Raw genomic sequence first — 23,866 nt, forward strand, 5'->3', positions numbered from 1 at the left:
AATTGGAAAAGCGTAATTTTTTTTTTTTTTTTTGGTTTGTTTTGTCTCGGTCATCCAGATTGTTCAAGAGCTACCTCACGGTGAAAAACAAGGAAAACTGTTCAGCTGAGCAAACCATCAGCTTCCAGATGGATCTGGGGTCGACCGACGGCCATTTTTGCTTTCGGTTTCCTCAGAAGGTGCTATCATCCCCCCCCCAAAACCCCACCACCATCCTGATCATCCCCATCCTTAAATCCCACTAGCCTCACACCACACATTCACATTCCACCTTAGAGGAGGGGTGCAGTTGGGGGAACGGGCTGCAAAGAGGCCTCCTTTGGACCCCCCCGCTGCTGAGAGTCGGACTCCATGGACAGTCTCTTGAAAATCAACCAGGGTGGCATGTTTTTGTGTGTGTGAGGGCGTGTACATGTTTGACTTTATTTTGTTACGATCTCTTTTTCTTTCTTCTTCTTGTTTTTGTTGCACCGCTGATTATTGTAAATTGGAAAAATAAAAGGAAAAACTTATTCATAATGGAACTGATTTTTGAGTGAAGATCCAGAAAATGGTGTGGAAACATTTTCTCCTCTTAAACATAAAAAAGATTTTGTTTTATTTCTTGAGTCAGATCCTCCAGTGCGTGTGAGGGAACAAGTTCCCATAAAGTTAAAAAAACAAAATGAATGTTTGAGCTAACAGACATCAATACAGAACACTGTTGACTGAAATAAAGTTATTCTTTGTCACAGAACAAATGCCTGGTCTACAATAAAGGCTCAAATGTGATCAAAGAAAAATATCAATATTTAGAATCTTTTGAAAATTAACTTTGATGAAAACAATTTAACACAACTCCCAACACAATGTTGGAAAAAATGCTGATAAAACTCCTTTGACAGTGAATCCCTCTCTCTAAATAAACTCAAAAGATTAGTGATAGCTTTGGCAAAACCAAAAACCGTTACGGTTAGGGTTAAATTACATGGGCAAAATGCAGCAATGTGCATCTTGGCCTCACGTATTACATGTGTGCATCTCGACTTTCCATCAGTTTGTTATGGCAGGTGAACAGCGTTTTGTACGACGTTTTTTTGCCGATTTATGATGCCTTTCGCTTGCCACCATTTTTGTGCTTGGTCCCATGTAAATACATGCAGATAACATCAACCTCAAAAGATTGAAATCCTTTGAAAATGAACCACTTCTCTTATTGTGGCAACTCTTGTGTAGATAGCAAATACAACCTGACATTTCACAATAAACAGAAAATAAAAATAAAGAATGGAAGTGGCAACCTTAACCCTTGTGCTATCTTAGATGACCCCACCCTTACATTGACGTGTTCTCCCTACCATGACAAAGGTGGATAAAGGTGGAAAGATTTCATGTAATCCATGGACACCAGTGAAGATCACAAATCATTGAAGAAAAAAGGTTCAGAGCACTGTCTTGTGGGTCTAGATGACCCAACTCCCAATGTTAAAGGGCCTAGGATAGCACAAGGGTTAAACCTATAACCTTTTTCTCACAGTACTTTAAAAAAAAGCCTGAATAAATTAATGACAAGTTTTAACCACAAAGAGGAAAAGTCTAAAAGACTCAAAACTGCAGTTTTTTATGTTTAAAGCTGTTATGTCAAAGATATTGTTTTGTAGCTTAAAATAAAATGAGCCAGTAAAAAAATACATTTTCATTCATAATTTTAAATACCAAATGAATATAAATATCTAGATTGTTTCCATTTAGGTGAAAGAGCTGGACCAGTATCACCACAAAGTTAGTTGAATCTTTTACGTATCAGTTCTTAGACAATGTATTGAGATGCATATCGAACCATGTGAGAGGGAACAATACACACCCCTACTCATAACACTTTTCCCAAAACTATTTAAAATGTAGCAATCAAAAGAGAATATTATTTGAAAAAAACGAACATTTTCTATAAGACAACGTCAGTAGGTGGACATGTTTGGCCCAAACAGAAATTTACATGTGAAGCTCACATATACCAGGAGAATATGAAAGTCCTGTACATTAAGCATTTACCCAATAATCAAAAGAATAAAACCTAATTACAAATAAAATACTTCATGGTTTTTAAATAAAAAAAATCAAAACCTTGTCATTTTACTCAAAAATGTTTATTATGTTCAAATGTTTAAACAAAACCTTTTTCTCCAGAAACTTTTTAACAATCCATACATGTTGGCAGGATTTGGAATTCCAGTTTTTGTTCCGTCAAGATAAGAGTTCTGTAAAAAGTGACTGACTGGCAAAGTCAGCAGGCCTCTCTAGGGGATGAAGCAGGGATGGACTCCCACTGAGACCAACAAGGGGGACAGCAGAAGTCAGGAAGTAGAAAGGAACGTGAGTAATTCTTCCACTGGACCAGCACTGAGAACGGAGAACAGAGGCCATTTTAACATCACTTCAAAATTAGTTTGGAGGAACTTCACTCAAATTTATCACAATTACTTTTTGACATGGAAAAAAAATACTGTTTGGTTGAAGCAGTTTTACTTTTATTTTCATTGTTTGTTACTTTTTTTTAACCCCCTGCCGTTGTCTTAAAAGAAAAAAAGTTATTGTTTTATGGTTCTCACTGTATGTCATTCCTATGTTCTGAATAAGATTTAAAAAAAGAAAAAAACTTAACATAATGTAGCAAAGTGAATCTTTTCAGATATTCAATGTCAAACAGAAAAACACAAGATGTGCTGCACAGAGTTGTTTGACCAAGAATGACTTGGAGACAGAGGCCAATGACCTTTGTGAAAAACAAAAAAAACGCAGTGACAAATGAAGGGATTTATGTTGCATATTATCTGATCTGTTTAGTAGCACATTTAAAAAATATTAAACATAAAACTTTCAATTTCAAAAATAGCCACAAAAAAACAATTTAACTACTGATATTTACTCTTTTTCACAAACACAAGGACAGACATTTTTATAACTTATAAAGGCGTATAAATGGTGTTTATGGCCAAAGCCACAACATTAATGCTCTAAAGATGGGAAATGAACATTACAAGAGCATCAGACTGACCACAGTGAGTAGCGCCCCGTGCTGGAAATTAGGGTGAAACTGCATCATTCTTGGCTCCACGCCGGGTTCTCCCTGGACAAAACCGCTAACCCAGAACAGAAATTCTACATCAGTAATGGCTAAGCAGAAACTGAAAAACTACACTTGTGAGTACTATTTTAATGCAAAAGCATCAAGTAAAAATAAATAAAGCACCAACCAAGGCAAAAGCTCAAAAATGGGGCTTGTTCTTGTTTTGAAGACTGCAATGATTGCAGGCCGGTTTGTCGCTTGTGGATCCCCTGCAGAAAAACAGAAAGAAGGTCCTTATAACTAGAGCTGTGAGTTTCACAACAACCAGCAGAGGAAACAAACAACAACAACAACAACCTTTGAGCAGCACAGCCAGTCTCTCTCCTCTTGGATCCCAGGCTAAAGACTGAATCTCTCCACCAACACTGACAAAAGGCACAAGATCAGTAACACAAAAGAAGACAAATTAACTGACAACTTTGAATGATAGGAGATACAGTTACACTGGACAATTAGTTCTTTCTTAGGTTTTTGCAACCCACCTAACAAAGTCAAATGATAATAAAAAAATATTTATATATATTTTCAGAGCAAACCATTTAAATCAGTAGAAACAAATGTATGAAGTTTTCTGGATTTCTATCAGAGGGCTGCAACACTTTCTGCCACTTTGACCTGAAAGATGAATCTAGTGCCTCTGATTTCTAAACATTTTAGATAAAAAAAATACATGAAATAGATTTTAACTTTATAAAAACATCATAATAATGACCATAATTTACCAGGGATGCCAAAATTCTTGTTTGAAAACTGAACCGTATGTTACACCATTCAACCAAACCACAGGAAAAATGTATCGTCGCATCTCTACTGCAAACGTTTGCATTAGGGGTATGACGATAACCGCATCACTGCACTTTTTTTTTTAAAGTTCTGTATATTGTGCGTAATTGGAACTATAATAAACACAATTATTCATCCTTGCTGATCATTTACTTTTTCTGCTAGTCCTGTGTTCAGACTTCAAGGGTTTCTGGGGGAAACCTTTTACTACTGTTCTCCTACACTCCCTGTGCCCCGCCTCTCACTCCCTCTTGCGCTGCACGTGCGCGCTCTCTCTTCTTACACACGCGCAGTCTCAGAAGCACACACACATCCTCATTCTACAACAGAAGTTTCCGTCTCGCGAAGAAATACGACAAATTTACTAAGTTCTAATTATTCATTTCCGCTACAAGCTGCGTGCGTTCTTTAGTGCGCAACACAGCCGCCCGCCGGAGGATTTTTAATTTTTCTTCTTACATAATTGCTATTCGTTATTTTACTTTATTACTTTATTGATTTTCTTTCCCAAATAATGACTCATCCGCGATGATCCAGTCTAAACTGAGGGAAGTGAATTTAAAAAAATAAAATAAACAAAATTAGAAAAGAAGTGGTCCGGTCCTGCGTTTGATTAGACCGGTGGAGCGAGCGACCGTGTCTCTAGCAGAGCAGACAGACTTACAGTTTTGTGTTTTAGGGAAAGTAAGGATGCTTTGTTACGTGTGGGAGACTTAGGACTGTGATCCGTCCCGCAGCTCTACGCGAACGAGCAACCGGAATTTAGGAGAACCGGGTCTCCCGGTAAAAGTGTGTGTCGGGGCAGAGCTCGGAGCGCTAGCTAACGCAGTGTGTAAGCTTTGAAGCAGAAAGGCCGCTCAGTCCTTAGAAACCGTTCAAACATTTGTGTTTCCAGTCGTGTCCCGACAAAATAAAGGCTGATGTTATTCCCATAAATTTACGTGCAGCCAGGATGCAGATTGCAGCGTTTCACGCATGGATTTATGTTCATGCTAATGTTGTTAGCCCATGTTAGCATACTGCTAATTCTGTCTTCTTTCTGGCTCCGTTTTTCAACAGAAAAAGCACTGACCACATGGATTAAAATGATGAGCGAACAGGTGCTTCATAATGACCGTAACATTAATAAAAGCACGTTTACGAGATCATCTTGTATAATCAGTGATGAAAGTCAGGCAAGGAAAAAATCCCTGAACTTTTCTTTGAGCGATATGGCGGGCACAGAGCGAAATTTTGGAAAAATACGTGGTCTTAAATGCATTCTGGTGCATTCTGGCAGCTAGTTATTCACTTCTTTATCAAGAAACTAAGACTAATTGGAGCATCATGATTTGTCATTCAAACCCCTAGTTTGACTCTCCATTAAGGACTTGCTGGTCCTAAAAAAGAATTTGGAAAATTGCTCAAAGTAACACAATCCTACAATCTACGCTTTTCCTTAAAGCTGCAAAACATACAATTGCTAAAATATAGTAACATCAAAGCCCCAAATGGCAAAAAGAACACCAGTAACTATGATATTCTATGAAAATACCTCAGTTATTTATACATTATTTCTGCTTTAGAAATGACTGATGTACAACATCCACTTGCACTGTTTTCTCAAACTATAATTACATCAAAATATGGGATCTGCTTTAAACTATAATTCTTTAACATAATACATCAATTCTTTAACACCAATACTAAGTAATCTGGGAAATATCAAAACAAACATACAAACTAAACAAAACATTGTAAACATTATTTTTTAAGGGAGTGCGGGTCCAAACCATCAAATACTTATAATTAATGTTAACTATACTGAACTAAATCATGGTAATTAGGAAATACAAATAAATTAGATAAAGAAATGTATTCAAAATAAAAACTGAAACTCAAAACTAAAATTGAAATTATTTCAAAATGTGGTTTTGAGATTATTTTACACAAAAAAGTATTTGACCTACACTACCTTAAAAATCTTTTTTTTTTTTCCAGCCAAGACCACTTCAATTTGTTTTTTATCGTCTTCTCACAACTGAGGTCGTGACCACGCTCAATAATGACGATGCCTGCCATTATTTGAACACAAATTTGATCGCAAACTCTTCAGATGTGTTTGTGAAAGTTTAGCGTGGGTCCGCCAGTTTTGGTCTCTAGGGAAGCAAGTCACGCTGACCACGTGGTGCAGACAGAGCCAATCAGACCCGTCGACGCATCCGAAAGCAACTAAAACGTCCCGTCATTGGTCAATTAGGCCGGGAAGACGAAAGATGGCCACGACCATAGAGGAAGCGATCTGCGGAGAAATATAGAAAATAAAGCTAAAATTAGCTGATTTCAGACCATTTTCTAATCCGGAAAGCGATTTGTCCGTAGAGATCAGGTCTTTATTTCCCGGAAAGTACGTTCGGTTTGCTCAAAAACCCGGATTTCCGGGAATTCCCGGAAGACTTTCATCACTGAACCGAGCTGACGTATCTATGTATGTAGCGGAACTAAGTTTTGCTTCCGGTTTTTAAAAACACTACTGCGCATGTGCGAATGATTTATTCCGACCGAAAGTGTGACCCATGTGAATGTTTTTTATAATCTGAAAAAGTTTTTCTGGGCCCATCTACACGGTTGGATTCTAATCCGACCAATAATCCTTATAAAGATATTTTGCACATATGACCGCGTTTTATGGTGTCCACTCGTGGCGTGGCGGGGGCGTGGCATCACGATGGTGTCTCTCCATCGTGATGTCAGTTACCCATCATGATGGACGATGGTATCGTCCATCGGCACAACCCTACAATGCACCCCCTGCTGGTTCATCACCGTCACAGCTATACTTTTACGTTGAAAGTGTCAAACACGTGTTGTGCTAAATGTAATACTATTATTAGCAAATTAAAAAATGATTTTCCTGAATTTTTACTTTATTGTTGTTTTTTAATACACAAGTCATATATTGAACTGAAAAAACTGGGACCCAAAATTCAAGGTTTGAACTGAATTGTGGCAAAGGTTTATCGTTACCTTCCAATCATTCACTTTAAATAATAGTAAATGATCCACTGAGTGGGTTGTTCTCACATGAGATCTCCATCTTCTGTGTGAAATGTTGTTTCTGAAAGGTCAGCCACGACGGCTGCTGCTTGAGGTCCCTTCAGCGAGCTCGTAGAAATATCTGCTGGAAACAGACGTCGCTCATAAAGGGCAGCTTCTAATATTGTCATCCTTTTTAATCTGTACTTGGTTTTTGTCTTCAACAGTTAACCTGGTGCTCCAGCGAAGGTCAGAGCATAGATGACTGTCTCCCCCTCAACAGCAAACAGAAGTCGACTCCCGTCAGGGCTCCAACACCCAGACTGACAGAAGCAAACAAAGGATTTAGACAATATTCTGTCATTTACATCAGCAATGACTGCAGTTCTGCTGAGGTTTCACCTGGCAGCGCCCTTTCAGACACGGCCATCGCTCACAGGTCCACATCCTGGTCTCCCAAACCCTGAAAAGTAGATTTTAGTTTGTCTTTGCATAAAAACTTGTATTCTACTTTTTAAACCTTTTACTTCAATGTTTGAATTTACCACTATTGCGCCCTGGTTAGTGACTCCAAAGAGCCAAGTTTGAAGATCTAACCTGAACAAGGCGGACGGTGTGGAAGCCAACACATGGCTGCCATCTGGAGACCAGGAGAGGAAGGTGACACCACCCCCACCAACCCTCTGAAGTGGTACGCAAGACTCTGCTGCAACATCCCAAACCTGAAAGACGCATTTCTTGTCGATAAAGATTCCAGGAGGATCTCGGATATTTATTGGCTTAGTCGTAAATATAAAGCAGCCGTTGCGAACCATCATGGATGTGTCCATCGGTGAGGCCGACAAGAGGAGAGCGCCGCTCGGGGACCAGGCAATGGATGTGACCGGGGCGTGGCCAGGATGAGACAACACTTGGGCACAACTGGATGAAGGCCTGAACGAGATCATGGCAAGAAAAAAAGAAAAGAAAAGCATGAGTGACAAAGAAAGCCCAAAACAATATAAGAATCTTTACACGGATTTATGAATTTGTTAAACATAAAAACCAGAACTGCTAAACAGATGAATCAAGAAAAAGAACAATCAGATAATCCAAACATTTTGTCTGGATGAATGCACCTGATAAAATAAAAGTCTAGATCTTGTTAGCAATTATTACCTTTGCCCCTTGTTTGGCTTTTTCTTAGAAATTCTAAGGGGGGTCTATTGGTCAAAACCCTTTGAAAAAGACCCACCTGGCTGACAGGGAGCAGGGGTCCACGTGCCACACCAGTACACAGTTCTGACATGCGACCGCCAGGGCAGAGGCGCATAACGGCTTCCACTGCATAGCTGCCACGTTCCTCTGCAGACGGTGTTTTAGTGTGGGAGTTGTGGTGCTGAGGAAGAACAAAAGGAGAAGAAGCATCAACAATACCGTCCCAGAATCGGAGGACAAGAACACATTCAAAAACTTATTTTCATCGATTTTCACAAGAATATTAGAAAAGTTTGAGTTTTTTTTCTTAGAAATGCTTAATACTATAACTACACTTAAGGTTTTGAAATAGAGTTAATAAAGACAACAAGATGGAGGTAACAGAATCAAAAGACAATAAATAGAAGTACAAGAGGGACAGCTGGGAATCGCTGCCAAAATAGAAAACTGATTTGAATTTTTTTTTCTTTTATTCAAAACCAATTTCATCTAGTCAAGAAAAACAGTTTTTCCATTAATAGTAATAAAAACTAAGCACATGAAGAACTTTACTAAAGAAATTTTACATTCTAAAAAAATAAATAAACTCGGTCTCTGCCTCAAGTATACAAAAATATATTTGAATAAAACAACAACAAAAAAACTTCAAATTATGGATCTGAGGCATTGATGTTGATTTTCTAAAGAAAGACTGATTCTATACCAGAAATTAACTTTTTAAACACACTAAGCACAGCTGGCCTGTTAATGCCATGAACAACATGAACTATGATACAAACATCTTTTTAACTTTCCAAATTAAAAGGTTCTCATCTCAAAGCAGAGGTAATTACGAGGGCTGGGTTGATAAAATTGATTAATCGAATTAAATCGATCCTAGATTAATAAATCAATAATCAATCTCAATCTTTTATGCCTTTCCTTTTCCTGTGTCTTAACGTAAAACACCAGTAAAGCCAATGTCCACTAGCTCAATGCTAACATATAATGGAATTTAAACTGTTATTGATTAATATCAATACCTTTAAAACATATATAGATTACTAATGTATTTCTATACAAATATGTCTAAATGTGTAAACCGTGTAAAATCAAAATTGAATAGAATCAAGTGGATCGGGGGGAAAAAATTGAAAAAATGTAACTAATCGACCTAGATGCTGGTGAATCGAATCTAATCTAATCGATTCTGGAAATTATTGGCGATACCCAGCCCTAGTAATTACTGCTAAGCTACAAATTGTTCAACACTACAGAAAATACCTCTTGGGGTTGTAGATCTTGATGGATTCGTCGAGCAGAGCTACAGCAAATTTGTCAGTGTGAGGGTGCCAGGCAAATGCTCGCACCACGCAGTCAGACCTGTTACAGGAAATGCAATGGTTAAATATTTTTTTATTATTTAGCACACTAACAAGAGTGGTAGAAAGGTTAAATGCCTACCCAATTCACATATACTTTATATCCCTGTTAAAACCGCTTAATAGCTAATGTAGACATTTTAATTTAAAAGCTTACCAGTTCAGCACTTGTGAAAACTCAGCAATCATATCCTCACTGCTCAGCTTTAAAAAAAAATGAAAAGAAACAAAACAGGTAGCAAAAAATTATTACCACAACAAAGAAATCATACAATTAAAAAAAGAAAATAAGTGGCTCACAGTGAGGTGTGGAAACAGAGAGCCGTGGAAGGAGGACATCCATCTCAGCAGCGCCAGGATGCAACCAGAACCAACTGAGAGCCATTTAGGCACTTCAGGAGGTACAAAAATGTTACCAAGTTGGCAGATTTATTGCAGTGTCTCCATAAAAGAAATCAGATTTTTGGGCTCTACATACCCTCCGAATTTGAGTCAGTAATTTCATTGAGCAGCCCTGTGAGCCCACCGTCACGCCTGGAACAGAAAAAAGATCAAATCGAGGTTCTCTCAATACTGGATTATTAAAAACTACAACCAAATCTTGTTCATTTAATTTTATGGAACTACCAAGACACAAATGACATGTTTAACAAATGTTCAAGCAAATTCATAATGACTTAGCTAGTTGTGTCAGTTATTTGTAAGAGTGATACTTATACTAAATATTAGGAATTGAATCAATCAAGGGTTTATTTATGGTATTCTTATGATGGTGCCCTTACTTTGAAATTTTGAGAAAGCTGCACAATAACAGCATTGTCATGTTTAATGCAATGCTTTTATTGTGTGGTACACATCTTTACCATGCTGCAGCACTCCTCATCCACAGGGTTTCAGAATGGTCCAGAAAAGCTGCTTTGCTGCTACTTTCTGTTCGACTGTGAAGCTTCAGAGACTCCCTTGGAAAATGCAGACTCATGGGACTAGCATTCTGCACAGAATACAGGGGGGGGGGGGGGGGGTGCATCTATAGTCTTAAAATGTAATTTTATCTGGATATCATTTATGGATCCTGAAAACGATCATCAGTCGTGGGAAAATAAACAATGCATACTACCATGTACATTATTGCTAATGCTAGTGCTTCTGTTGTGAAAACGCTGTGTGAGAACTAAAAGGCAGACCTGTGTGTTGTTCCCGGACAGAAGCTCGTTGTTGGACTCGCAGAGAGTTGTCTGGCCATCGGGCAGCGGAGGCGGGAATAAAGTTAGCGAACACATCTTCTTCGTCCCTCACGCTTCAGACACAACAACAAGGGCAAACTCGTCAATTAATAATAACCTCGAAACGTTACATACACGGCCAAAAGCAGCGTAGCTAGCTAGTTAGCTAACTTTCAGAAACATGCATCATTCCGAACTTCACTTTTTTGGCATAATGACAAGAACTTGACATAAAACCTAAAACACTTTGATTTCCTCTAGGGAACGTTACCTTACACTGCGTTCTCTGCAAATGTCTCAATTGTCACTTTTCTATTTATTTACAGCCCGTTTTGTAGCATTTCAAATCAGACTTTTCAGCCAGTCGCGCCGAGCGGTCTACGGCAAGCAAGATGGACAAAAAGAGCAGCGTTTACAAACAAACACGAATCAAATGCTGCCCTCTTTGGGGCAGACAGTGACATTGCATGTCCTTTTGGACAAAATGTACAGTAAAGAAAAAAAAAACAAATAGAATACAGTTTATATGTCTCATACATAAAAACATGTATAGACTATGCATCTATATACATTGGACATATAATTGTGTGTCTTTAAATATATCTGATGATTTGGATTTTTTTTCACTAAGTATGGAAGCCCGGAGGCGCCAAACCAAACAAGAAGCTAATCTCAATGACATCCATTAAAAGCACAACGTCATAACAAATTCATAATACCAACCAATAGCATCTCTCAGGAAGTAATTCTAGAAAAACATGACTTTGTGGGAATAAATAAATGTAAAAATACTGACTAAAGTCTGAATTCTAGATATTTATCCCCACTCTCTGAAAACACGTGGGTTATATCTTCAACCCAATTCTTGAGTTGTTGGGATATAGTTTTGGGCAGGGGTAAAGATACAGAGGAGCAAAGTGGGGTGGACAACCCCCAGAAAAAAAGCTCAAAAAATAATATTTCTCTTCTGTATCTTTATTTTCTGTTACTACTAAGACAAAATTGATATGTTTAACAAATATTCAATTCAAATTTGCACCCAAATTTTAAGTCAATATTGACAAAGGTAAAGCTTTTTTGAGCATTGCAAAAATAACAAAAGCTCTTTTAAATTAGTTGGGTCGCCCCCTTTTTATTTTTTGCTACTGCTTCACATTATTAACAGCACCACAGCTAAAATAACTGCTTTTTAAAAAAATATTAATGACAGTAAAAATAAAAATAAACTAGTTCAAACATTTTGATTTGTGATCATTTTATTAGAAGCCTTCAACTGCTGTTCTTCTGCCCCTCTCCTTCCCTCCCTATAGAATAACAATTTTGGGTTATAGTGGTTGCCTTTTAACACGATTTATGTTTTCTTTTTCATGACTTTTTTTCTTCCCTGGTCAAGAGAAGCCAGCAAAATACTAGGTTCCTTTTTAACCTTGGAGTCAGGTAAAAAAAAATCATTAGGTGAAAATTTATTAAAATCAGTCTATAAATCAAGTGTTTTTTTAGGTTATTTTAAGTTTTATTTGTGATAGTATTGTTATGTAATTTTTTTGTATACTGCAGTATTATCTGCACAATAAACCTGCTATTGTCATCTTACAATGTTTAAGAAGTTTCACTACAGACATGAATATTCAAAGCGATGGTTCAGTTCTCTCCATCATGGTCTGTCTGAATGAAGTGTGTGTTGCTCAAAGGCACATCATCAGCATCAGATCATTTGACGCTAAGGCCCCTAAACTCCTTTGGCACCTTTTGCGAATGAAAAAGAAGAATGTGATGGCAAGCAGTCTGGGTCCAAAACTGTTTCAGGATGGGGGTGGCAGCGCCATCTCGCGGCGCAATTTGCCTCATCGTGACGTCAATTCAGCACTGGGAAGAAGACAGCTCCCTCCCTCCTTCCCTCCCTCCCCCCCAAAACCCCAGCGCGCCTCACGTTGCTTGGGTCCCCAGCACTTGATAACACAATTTACCCTCTGGCTTCCATCCCAGTTACGTGAAACTCGTGGATACAAGGCGCTGGAGATGCGAGAGCCACCAAGCGAGGAGAAACAGCGACTGGCTCCTTGACACGGACAAATACAAAGCCGAGCCCACCCCTTCACTTAACAACGCGACATCAAGCAGGCAGAAAGGTATGGGAATGTCACACTATCCGCTTAAAACACCGTAAGAAACCAGATGTCTCGGGATGTTCGGGCTGGATGCCGTTGCCTGGCGGCGAGGCTTTCCGAGTCCCTTCACACTGCAGCACCGAACTGATGCTGCCAACAAGCGAATCACCGTCGACGGCTGATACAAAATCATATCTGTGTGCAGCACGAACGCGCACATTACGAAATGTGTGCGTTGATGCCAGCGGTGGGAGACGTTCAGGCGCTGCGGCAGTTTCTCTTGGCATGATGGACCACAGCGGGCGATTCACGCGCGTCGACGGTGATGCCGCTGAGTGTCATCATCACATCCTCGGTTATTTAAAGGTTGATCTTCGCGCGCGTGCTTGTGCGTGAGGGCACTTCGCACGGGGCCCGCTGGATGTTTGTTTTTTCACGCGCTAGGTCGGGACGCTCAGCTCCTTTCGAGTAGTGCTGCAGTGGAAATCTATGTGAAACAGGCACATGTGCTCTTTTCACGCACACACGGGTTTACGTCTACATCCACTCTGACGGTTATGCAATCTGTCATCCTCTTCATTGCATTCGATGGTCTTAGAGTGTGATGCTACTAAGGTGTGCAGGAATGGAGCAGGTGACAGTCAGAGGGGGAGGTTTTTTTTTTGGGGGGGGGGGGGGGGGGGGGGGGGGGGCTGCACACAGTCCTGCGCTTGATTCATTCACAAAGCTTGTCTCCTCTTGGGGTAATGGCTCCACTGGGCCTCCTGCTTCTCCCATTCATAGACACGATGCTTGTGGAAATGACACAATCTTGTGGAAATGAAATGACTGAGTGGACTAACAGAGACGCTGGCTAAAAGCCCATGTCACATCACGACTGCTCTATTTTTGGTGTTTTGCATTTTCTGAATGAAAGAAAACTGTGGTGGTTTCAGCACTGGACAGCTCCTTATGTGCTGTGAGTAGACCGGATATGGAGTTCCTGCGGACAGTCAATGGCTGTGAGTGGAGCTGTCCAGTGCTGAAATGAAATCCAAGTATGTTTAGGACTTGTTTTCTTATCATAAATCTTTCCTCCACAGGCTTTCTTCAAGCTCTTCATCCTCCATCCACCCTAACTTGAGGTGTTGGGGAACCCCCTGATGAGTGGGACCTGTATCCATGAGCCCCGTGCCCCTTCCCCCTCCCTGTCAGGCTTCAGCACACCCATCTCTGAACCCCCATATCGACGACTCGATGGAGACACCCCTGCTTGCACCCCTGAAACGGACCTGACCCCCACACAGTGTGTTCTCCGTAACGTGCTGTCCATTGACACCGGTGGACAAGGGGCACCCTGCGGCAGCAGCCCCACTCCCAGTGATGGACCCTCAGCTCAGTTTGACAACAGCGTGCTAAAATTACATGAACATGAGGCCTGCCACTGCGGCGGAGCCGAAGCAGACCACAGTCCGGAGGCTGGAGCCGTCCGGAGCCAGTCTGAGAGCATTCGGCTACAGTCGGGAAGCGGAGGGTTTTTGGAGGGATTGTTTGGCTGCCTAAAACCAGTCTGGACAATGATCGGAAAAGCCTACTCTACTGAACACAAACATAACCATGAAGGTATGTTCTATTGCAGCACCGCCTGCTTTTGGAAGATGAGGTTAAAGCACTTTACACATGTTAGCTTCTGATTCAATAGAGGTATGCTTTCACAGTTATTCACGCACCAATGAATATGAATGTCTGAAGATTCAATTCACAGTGCACTTAAGTTCATCCACATTTTTATTCTTTAACAGAAGTAATGGGAATGTATGCTTTGCCTGGTATGACCTGACACTTGATCTGGATCTCTCTTTAAACTATAGGTGTGTAGCAAATACCTGCAGAAAATTCTGGTTGTTGCTGTTTTTAACTCCAATAATTCATAATTTAGCTGTTTTATGTATTTTTTCCAGGGTTTGAACTTGAAAAGTATCTTAACCTGTTAGGTTCTTCAGGTAAATTTAATATGTGAATTGGAATGGAGCAGAAAAAGATATAAGTTCCATTGAAGACCTTCAAACGAGTTCTTGGCCTAAGTGATGTAGAAATCCTGAATGCCTCCGTGTGCGCCTTGTCGATGCTTTTCATCCCAGCTCAGCCGCCGTCACTGAGTTTTCACAGCTGGTCTGGGGGAAGCATTATGTGCTTTTGCCTCTCAAGAGATCTCAGCCCCACAGTGGACCTCATGAAGAATTAATCTGCTTGTCTCTTTCACTCTACCAGGCTCGTTCGTCTTTGGTCACCATGCTTTCACTGTCATTTAAGCGATGTCACTGTGACAGATCACAGACAGATCAGGCTATTAGAGGACTTTGAATTTTTCCTCCATTTGTTTCTTATCTCGTCATGTGAAAATAACATTCTGGTTGATTAGTTGCCGATAGGCCATTCGTTTGAATATGACTTGGGTCTTCTGGGATGGAGTTGTGTCCTGCTGGCTCATTCTGATATCGAATATGAACAGTATTTCCACAGCCAACCTCTTCAGTCCATCTTGTATGATAGGAGTTCACAGAGTCTGCTCTTCTTGTGGGCGGACCCCCAGCTCACTAACCACAGAAAGTTGGCATAAAAAATATTTTTTCATCATCAATTAAGCTTTGTTTTTGTTTTTCTTCTGAGCACAGAATCATGGGAAGTTCCTTTTGAAGAAATCTCTGACCTGCAATGGGTGGGCAGTGGCGCTCAGGGGGCTGTCTTCCTCGGGAAGTTTCACGGAGAGGAGGTGGCCGTGAAAAAAGTGCGGGACATCAAAGAGACGGAGATCAAACACCTGCGCAAACTCAAGCATCCTAACATCATTACCTTCAAGTGTGAAACTATTGCTGATATTTTACTCCAACAATCGTTTACATGTGCAGCTCTAAATGTGCCGCCTGCCTCTCTTCACCTGCTGTTCTTCCAGGGGTGTGTGCACCCAGGCTCCCTGCTACTGTATCTTGATGGAATATTGTGCTCAAGGCCAGCTGTATGAGGTGCTCAGGGCAGGCCGTAAAATCACTCCCTCCCTCCTGGTTGACTGGTCCATGGGCATTGCGGGTGGCATGAACTACCTACACCTCCACAAAATCATCCACAGAGACCTCAAGTCCCCAAAGTAAGTCAACTGGGCCACTTTGTCTTCCAGCACCAGAGCTGGAATTTTACAAGCATCGCCATCATTACTTGTGTTTTATATCTCCTTCCCAGTATGCTAATCACACACGATGATCTGGTGAAGATCTCTGACTTTGGCACCTCAAAGGAGCTCAGTGACAAGAGCACTAAGATGTCGTTCGCTGGCACTGTTGCCTGGATGGCTCCTGAAGTCATTCGGAATGAGCCAGTGTCAGAAAAAGTGGATATCTGGTAAGATCATCCACCATTTTTAATATTTTTCCATTTTTTGAAAAAAAAAAAAAAAAAACACAACACAAGAGGTTTCTAAAAAAATTAAGCTGCATTCACTTTAAAGGTCTTTTGGAGTTGTGCTATGGGAGATGCTAACTGGAGAGATCCCATATAAAGACGTGGACTCTTCTGCCATTATCTGGGGTGTGGGAAACAACAGCCTACAGCTACCAATTCCAGAGAGCTGCCCAGATGGCTTCAAGATCCTCCTCAGACAGTGCTGGTGAGTAGATCCTTGAAAACAGGGAGAATAAGGAAGTGAGAGCAAACAAAAGATGTAGGCAATTGTTAAGTGAAGTTGCATGGTGAGATGTTAGCATGAAGAGTTTATTGATTTTACTTTGCATCAAAAGTGTACACAGCTGTGTTTCCCATCTTGGATTTGCAGGAACTGTAAGCCCCGAAATAGACCTTCTTTTCGTCAGATTCTTCTTCATCTGGATATAGCCTCAGCTGATGTACTATCAACCCCACAGGAAACCTACTTTAAGTCTCAGGTGTGTGCCTTTTTGAAGAGTTTAAGCTTATTTTAATCTTTTGGGTATGTTGATTTTATAGAAAAGAGAAAATACATGCAAACAAATGAGTCTTGGGTAATTTTACCAAGGTTTAATACCACACTTAACTCTCTCAGACACTCATTTAGAGGTGAGGCTGAGAGTTATAAATATTATGCATTAATAAAAACTCTTAAACTTGTCCCATTAGTCAGCAGCAGGTGGCTCATTTGCACAGCTTCCCATGACTCTGCAAAGTAGAGATATATTATTTCCACAGAGCAAGGCACGGCTAAAAGAAGAAAGGTAGCTGCTTTCTCAGCTTGGAGCATAATTAAAAATGAGTACAACAAGATATGAGGTCCTGAAAACCTAGAAAGCTTTTCAATTCAATTCAATTCAATTTTATTTGTATAGCCCAAAATCACAACAACAGTCGTCTCGATGGGCTTCGAAGTAAAACATGAAATCAAAAGGATCACGAATACAAAGAGTTCAATAGAAAAATACTAAAATGAACTAACAAACTGACTAAGCTATACTGGCATCCCTGCCCTTAGACCCCCCTTCGCGGTAAGGAAAAACTCCCAAAAAAACCGGATTCCGGAAAAAACGAAGAAACCTCAGGGGTGCCCACATGAAGGAGGGATCCTCCCCCAGGACGGACAGGCGATTTACCAGAAATCTTAGAGAAGAATTAACTTATCTAAATCTACAACTACATATATAAAAGTCCAGCAGACGAGCTTCATCCAGCCGTGGTTGTGGGGACAGTCAAAGGCGCGAGTCGAGCCGGAGACAGGAACCACAGCCAGGTGTAGGAGCAGGAGCAGAGGCGAGGTACTCGGTCAGGTACAGAGCAGAGACGAGCCAGAGATGAGCCAGAGGCAGGATCCACAGCCAGGTGTAGGAGCAGGAGCAAAGGCGAGGTAAACGGTCAGGAACTGGAGCACGGATGAGCCAACTGGAGCCTGGGAGCACTCCCACTCCCCAGGAGGGGAGAGGAAAAGAGGGACAATACATGAATCGCACTGCACCAAACAGAGGCATGGAGAACTAAATGATAAATTATGATCAAGAATAGAGGAGAGGAAGGGTAGAAGTAAAAACAGGAAAGAGGACAGAACCCCAGTGCACCATAGTTACCCCAGCTTCAACTTCTAGCAGCTAGTCTGACAATAAGCCTGTCCAAAGAGGAATGTTTTCAGTCTAGCTTTGAATGTAGAAACTGAGTCGGCCTCTCTTACATGAGCTGGGAGTTTATTCCATAAGACAGGGGCTTGGTGACTAAACGCTCTACCTCCAACCGTACTTTTACTAATTCTAGGAACCATAAGCAGTCCTGCATTTTGCGAGCGAAGTGTTCTCATTGGATGGTAAGGGACTATGAGGTCCTTAATATAGGACGGGGCCATTCCATGTAAGGCCTTATAGGTTAACAGGAGGATCTTGAACTTGATTCTGGAATCAACTGGGAGCCAATGGAGCGAAACTAACACAGGAGTGATGTGATCTCTTCTGCTAGTTCCAGCTAACAATCTAGCTGCTGCTTTTCAAGACAGATTTGTGCAGTCATAAAAGGCAAAAATCGTGAAAAGTAAAAATGTTTGTAAAAATATGGCTTTATGGAAGAACTTTTTTTTTTAATCTTCAATTTCCAGCTTTATGCATTTGTGACAATACTTTTACATGCTTTTTTTCATTTTAATAAAAAACTTGAAAAAAAGGATTAATAGAAGCAATTTATTCCAATTAAGATGAAAAAAGAGATATTAAAAGTAAAAAACAAAACAAAGGTTGCTCTTCAACTGTAGAGCACAGAGGTAGAGTTATCATAATTTGGCTAAATGTTGCAACCTGCACTAAAGAGATGGAAAGTGCCTTGGGTTAACTCAAGATGTGCAAAAGCTGAAGATCTTTAAACCGTATTTCTTCCTTATTCATTGAGGTGCACACACAAAACAAAAATAATCTCACATAAAGTCACAAAAGACTTAGTTAAATAAAAACACAACAAAGAAAAAAGGTACTTTCTAGCAAGACGGGGCCAGATAACAGACTTGTGCTCTCATCAGGCTGAATGGCGAGAGGAGGTGAAACAGCACTTTGAGAAGATTAAATCCGAGGGCACTTGTCTCCACCGACTCGATGAGGAACTGATCAACCGACGCAGAGAGGAGCTCAGGTTTGTTGAAGTTTCAGTTAGTGTTCAATAATGTTGCCACATTATTATAAGTCAGTGCGTGTTGGTATCTGAATGATGTGTGCATAAAGCCACTTCCCCCTGACTCTTTTTTAAAAAATTTTTTGCTGCCTCTGCTCTGTCTTCCTGTCTGAAATAAATGAATGCTTTAGGTCTAATGTAAAGCTTTTGGAACCCGTTTTGCAGATAAATTCTCACAAGAGCGGTTCCTTTGCTTCCCAGGCATGCTTTGGACATTCGTGAACACTATGAGAGGAAACTGGAGAGGGCTAACAACCTTTACATGGAGCTAAGTGCCGTCATGCTGCAGTTGGAGCTCAAAGAGAAGGAGTTGCAGAGGTGTGAATAAGTCCACAAATATGTCTTTCTAGTTATGGATGCATTTAGTGAGTTTTTATTTATTCCAAAATCCCCCTGCAGGCGAGAACAGTCTTTGGATAAAAAATATCCGGGATTGTTTAAGCACCACAGCTCCAGACAGGGTAGCTCCTCTAACACCATGGACAAAATCATCAAGAAGAGGAATGTCCCACAGAAACTGCCCTCTGGAAAGAGGTGCAAGAGCTCATATCTGTTGTTATTTGATTCTAATAGAAACAAATAGATATTTGTATGACTTGCTTGTAATAAATGTTGGCTTATCTTTCTTGCTTTACAGGCCGGATATCCCTAAGTCTGAATTAATCATTCCTAAAATGGATTCCTCCGTCATGCAAGTCACTTTCCCAACCTGTCCCAACAGAGGCTCCACTTCTCCCAGCCGGTCTAGGAGAGTGAAGACTCGCCATCGTAAGCCTGGCAAGGGCAGCAGTGGGGATCTAGCTGGACTGAAAGCAAATCAGCCTTCCCCTAACAGGGACACAACTGTCCAGACTAACAGTTCAACCAACAACACCTCGAATCAGCTCCTGGAGCCCTCTGCAGCCCTGCGAGGCCTGGGGCATGAGCAGCAGCAGAGGCAGCTGTCCTCCTCCAGCCCTGACCTCATCTGCAACACGCTGGAGGCGGACGGCCAGGGGAAAAGGGAGCCCCCTGTGAGCGGGCGGGAGAGAGGGGGAAGCCTCGGCGCCTCTCCTGGTTTAGGGGTTTCAGAAGGAGGAGCAGCTGGTCTGGACGATCTCACAGAAACCCCTCCAAGAAGTGACACCCCCAGTGAGGATGCTGCGTCATTTCCTTTCTCCAGCAGTCCAGACTCACCATGCGGAAAGGGAGCAGCAGCAGGGAGAGGATCCCTGGGATCTCCTCGTCTGCCCCATGATGGGGAGGACAAGGAAGATGGAGCCGGTGCTGTGAGGCTACCTCGGGGGGCATCGGGGGGAATTGGAAGCCAACACCTGACACCTTCAGCCATCTTGTATAGGGCAGCTATCACACGCAAACAGGTGCTGCCATGGATGAGCACTCATTTCTTCTCACTCCCTGATGACACTTTGAAGATCACACTGAATCACTTTTTCTGTATTGGGATTTAGAGGCGTGGAGTGTCATCGGAAGAGGAGGAAGGTGAAGTTGACAGTGAGTTTGAGTTGCCACGGAGACGGTGAGTAACTTCCTTCAACTCATCTTCTCCTTCTAAAAAGTGGCTGATTGATTCATAGGACTACGAGTACCTTTAGAAATGACGTCACTCTTTCACGTCATCAGACTTTAAAAGCATTTTATGATTACCTTTTTTGTTTTTCAGACGCCCGACCAGCATTACCAAGTGCCAGTCGGTGTCCACGTTCAGCTCTGAGAACCTGTCAGTGTCAGACGGTGAGGAGGGTCACACCACAGACCATTCTCACAGCGGCACCCCAGACGTGGTCAGCACTAACACTGACGACAAGCTGGACGACCGCAGTGACGACCTCCTCTCTCAGGGATCCGAGATCCCTGTGGACAACACTGATCCTGCGCAGACCTCTGACGGCCTGTCCGAGAGAGACGGCGGTTTAGGGCAGGCCAAAGCCCAGCTCGAAGCCGGGCAGAATTCTAATGAAGTAAGAAAACGCCTCAGCGTGTCTCCTACACCAGTTTCCATTGTCCAAAGAAATCAAACAAATACATTTTAAACTGTAATTCAAGCCTTTTTTTTTATTGCGAGATCATTGTAGTCATCTTATTGTTTTACTGGAGTGCAGTGACAATAAATAAAAATAAATTAATAAAAAAAAAAAAAGAGAGAGATTGGGACTGCACAGTGGTGCAGTGGATAGGACTCTGGCCTCACAGTGAGAAGACCCTGGTTTGAATCCTGGTTGGGACTTTTCTTTGTGGAATGTGTGCTCTCCCCCTACAGTTTTTCACTGGGCACCCCGGTTTCCTCCCAGTCTAAAAATACACTGCATAGGTTAATTGCTAAATGTGTGCATGTGAGGGTGAGGCTCTGCAACGACTGGCTATCTGTTCAGGGTGTAACCTGCCTTGGCTCCAGCAGCACTATGAACCCAAAAGGGATAAAGCAGATTCTGAAGATGATGGGAGAAAAATTTTCCTTGAATAGTTTCAAATCAATCTCAACAGCATATCTGATAAATTCCACCTAAAACACTTATATTTATAACCTAAATATGGATAAATCTTTAGATTTAGATAGATCAAACACCGGCTATTTTCTTCAGATTTTGTACTGATACATGGAACAAATCAGCTTCTCCCTCAAAGAGGAACATAGCAAATATTTTTTTTAGTTTTTAACGTGGGACACCTTTCTGCTTCTAGAGCCGGGCTCTGTGTGACGACTCTGACTGTGACAGTGCTGAGCTGGATCAGTCCGGGAGCGGGGAGCCGAGCCGTCCTCCCAGCGCTGGAGCGTGGGTGTCCCCGTCTCAGCCCTACCAGGGTTCTCCACAGACGCCCAACACGGGACCTCCGTAGACCTGGGCACAAGCAAAGACCTGCAGCTACCACGTGACCACCAAGAAGGCATCTGAATCTGTCAGCGGAGAACATTTCCTTTTGCTGCGAAGGATCACTCCCACCACACCACTCAGACTATGATAGGATGATTTATGATGTCTGAAGACTGGCAGGTAAATCTGCATCAGAGGACATTCATCATAACATCAGATATTTTGGCAGCTTGCGGGATTAGGTTAATGTCATACAGGTTAGGTAGGATTTAGGAAGATAATAAAAAAACAAAACAACATAGGTTACCACGGTTACCATTTTTCCTGTTTTGCATAAAATCCTTCCTGGGATGCACAAGTAAATACCAGACACTAAGTCCTTAAAGTACTAACCCATCACTCTGGGAGCATCCTCCATTTATACTCAAGACACGAATGCATCAAGTACTAATGAAAAATAATGTAAATACTCATGAAAAACCACATGGAAAATATCTAACTTTATTTTGTTTGTAAGATAAATTGTATGACTTAAAATGGTATGCAGCCCTGTGAACAAATGCATGACGATATGTTTATAATTTATGGTTTGAAAGTGTCCGTTTTATATTTTGTGAAAGTTTACACTTTTTTAATCCTGAAAGTATTATGTCTGCATTTTTTTGTAAATGACTGCACTTAAAGCAAAAGGAAAAAATAATAATAAATGAATGAATATGTTACCAAAACACTGATCATGATGCATAGCTAGGGATCTCAGTTGATTTTATATATATGTGTATGTATGTATATATATATATATATATATATATATATATACTCCCTGCAACCAAGTCTTTGTTAAGTTTAACAAATATGGACACAGACTTTTAGGTTCACCGATCAGGCATTTCCGTCATTCTCTTGGAGTGAAGCAATTTTATGGGAAAGTTCTATAGAAAGCTATTTTTTATGTGCATCAGAATATGTGGGATGTTAAAGATAATACGAGCATCTGCAAAAACTAAAAATCTGCATTATGACCTCTTCTTCTATGGTGGGACTGTTACATATAAGCAATGTGCAATTTCATCGACTTAATTGAGTTGTGAATGTTGCAGGTCCTTCAATCTGACCTCTAACACTAAGCACTAAGTGCTGGTTGACCAACGTCAGGCGCAGAATAGATTCATATAGATTCAACTTATGGTGATATTAGAAGATTTACATACTCCTTCAAACTGCCGCTTAACCCACAATGCATCACATGTTGAGATTAAGATAAAAGGGGCACAGCGCTAATTGCTGGTATTCCCCCATATAGTTTCAAGTCTACAGAATGGTATCTTTTGTACCTCAAAAATTTGAACAGTTTACAAAGTAAGGCTGTTTTTTTTAAGAAGATTGTTATTTGCATTTTTAGAAAGCTTGGAAAAATACTCATTTAACAGTGTTTCTTTTAGTCTTCTTCCGCCAAGTTTGTTTACGCTGCATTCAGGTCATGTAGTTTTAATGGTAAATCACATACAGCCAAGTGAGGAGAGCCTCCAACCTCTTCAGTTTGAGAGAGTAACACAGTAGAAGCACTTTATTCAGGTTATTTACATTAGCAGGAGGCCCGCCACCTCAGATAGTGTATAAACACCCCTGACTCAGTCTCTGAACACCATTTACGTCTCATGAATGCTGCACCAAGTAATGATTAAGATCTATGAATTAAATAAAATGTAAAAATAAAAAAGGAAGTTTCTAGTTACTGTTTTATAACAAAGGCCTCTGTAGACCATAATGTTGATGGGCTTAAAAAAGAAAAATATTGATTTTACCCTTTAAGATTACTGCAGGGAGTAGCCAGATAAAGAAAACAGTACTTCTCTGTGTTGGTACTAGTAAACAGTAAGTTTCCTTTTAGGGTTCAAATATGCGTTTTGTTTTTATACAGCATTGCATCTGTAACATAGGAGTTCTATTAAAGGCAGAATATTATGTGCAACAAAAAATGATGTATTGGTTAAAAAAAAAACAAATGTGTGACATTTGATAAATAATGGGCCACGAAATAGAGCTCTTTTTTCTTCCCTCCCCTGATGTTGCATCACAAAAATACAGTTAAACGAGAAATAAATTTTTATTTTCAGTCATT

The 23,866-nt window shown here is 40.8% G+C and overlaps 2 protein-coding genes across 4 annotated transcripts; one reads left to right on the forward strand and one right to left on the reverse strand.

The window, feature by feature from the left end:
• Positions 1 to 2,104: 2,104 nt before the first annotated feature.
• On the reverse strand, positions 2,105 to 11,091 carry aaas (aladin WD repeat nucleoporin). Of its 3 annotated transcripts, none has more exons than XM_004070817.4 (17): positions 10,957 to 11,091; positions 10,647 to 10,759; positions 10,326 to 10,453; positions 9,941 to 9,996; positions 9,763 to 9,854; positions 9,620 to 9,666; positions 9,365 to 9,463; positions 8,139 to 8,282; positions 7,717 to 7,837; positions 7,502 to 7,626; positions 7,307 to 7,367; positions 7,137 to 7,227; positions 6,953 to 7,046; positions 3,404 to 3,471; positions 3,234 to 3,315; positions 3,035 to 3,119; positions 2,105 to 2,379 (listed from the first exon to the last, which is right to left on the reverse strand). In XM_004070817.4, the coding sequence occupies exons 2-17, from the start codon at positions 10,740 to 10,742 to the stop codon at positions 2,224 to 2,226; spliced, it is 1,545 nt and encodes a 514-aa protein (XP_004070865.1). In that variant the 5' UTR covers positions 10,743 to 10,759; positions 10,957 to 11,091; the 3' UTR covers positions 2,105 to 2,223. The 3 variants fall into 3 exon arrangements, with proteins under 3 accessions (XP_004070865.1, XP_011475704.1, XP_011475705.1); XM_011477402.3 differs by having other exon boundaries at positions 6,953 to 7,049; XM_011477403.3 differs by having other exon boundaries at positions 6,953 to 7,049; positions 10,962 to 11,087.
• A 1,473-nt stretch (positions 11,092 to 12,564) lies between these two features.
• LOC101162759 (mitogen-activated protein kinase kinase kinase 12) lies at positions 12,565 to 23,838 on the forward strand. The gene is made up of 14 exons (XM_011477404.3): positions 12,565 to 12,814; positions 13,876 to 14,395; positions 15,448 to 15,631; positions 15,726 to 15,917; positions 16,010 to 16,168; positions 16,275 to 16,433; positions 16,599 to 16,707; positions 18,783 to 18,892; positions 19,133 to 19,249; positions 19,331 to 19,465; positions 19,569 to 20,292; positions 20,383 to 20,450; positions 20,595 to 20,892; positions 21,614 to 23,838. Exons 2-14 carry the CDS (start codon positions 13,936 to 13,938, stop codon positions 21,767 to 21,769), a joined length of 2,871 nt encoding a protein of 956 aa, XP_011475706.1. The 5' UTR covers positions 12,565 to 12,814; positions 13,876 to 13,935; the 3' UTR covers positions 21,770 to 23,838.
• The last annotated feature ends 28 nt before the right edge of the window (positions 23,839 to 23,866 follow it).

The sequence above is a fragment of the Oryzias latipes genome, chromosome 7, assembly GCF_002234675.1.
Source record: "Oryzias latipes chromosome 7, ASM223467v1".
NCBI lineage: Eukaryota > Metazoa > Chordata > Actinopteri > Beloniformes > Adrianichthyidae > Oryzias > Oryzias latipes.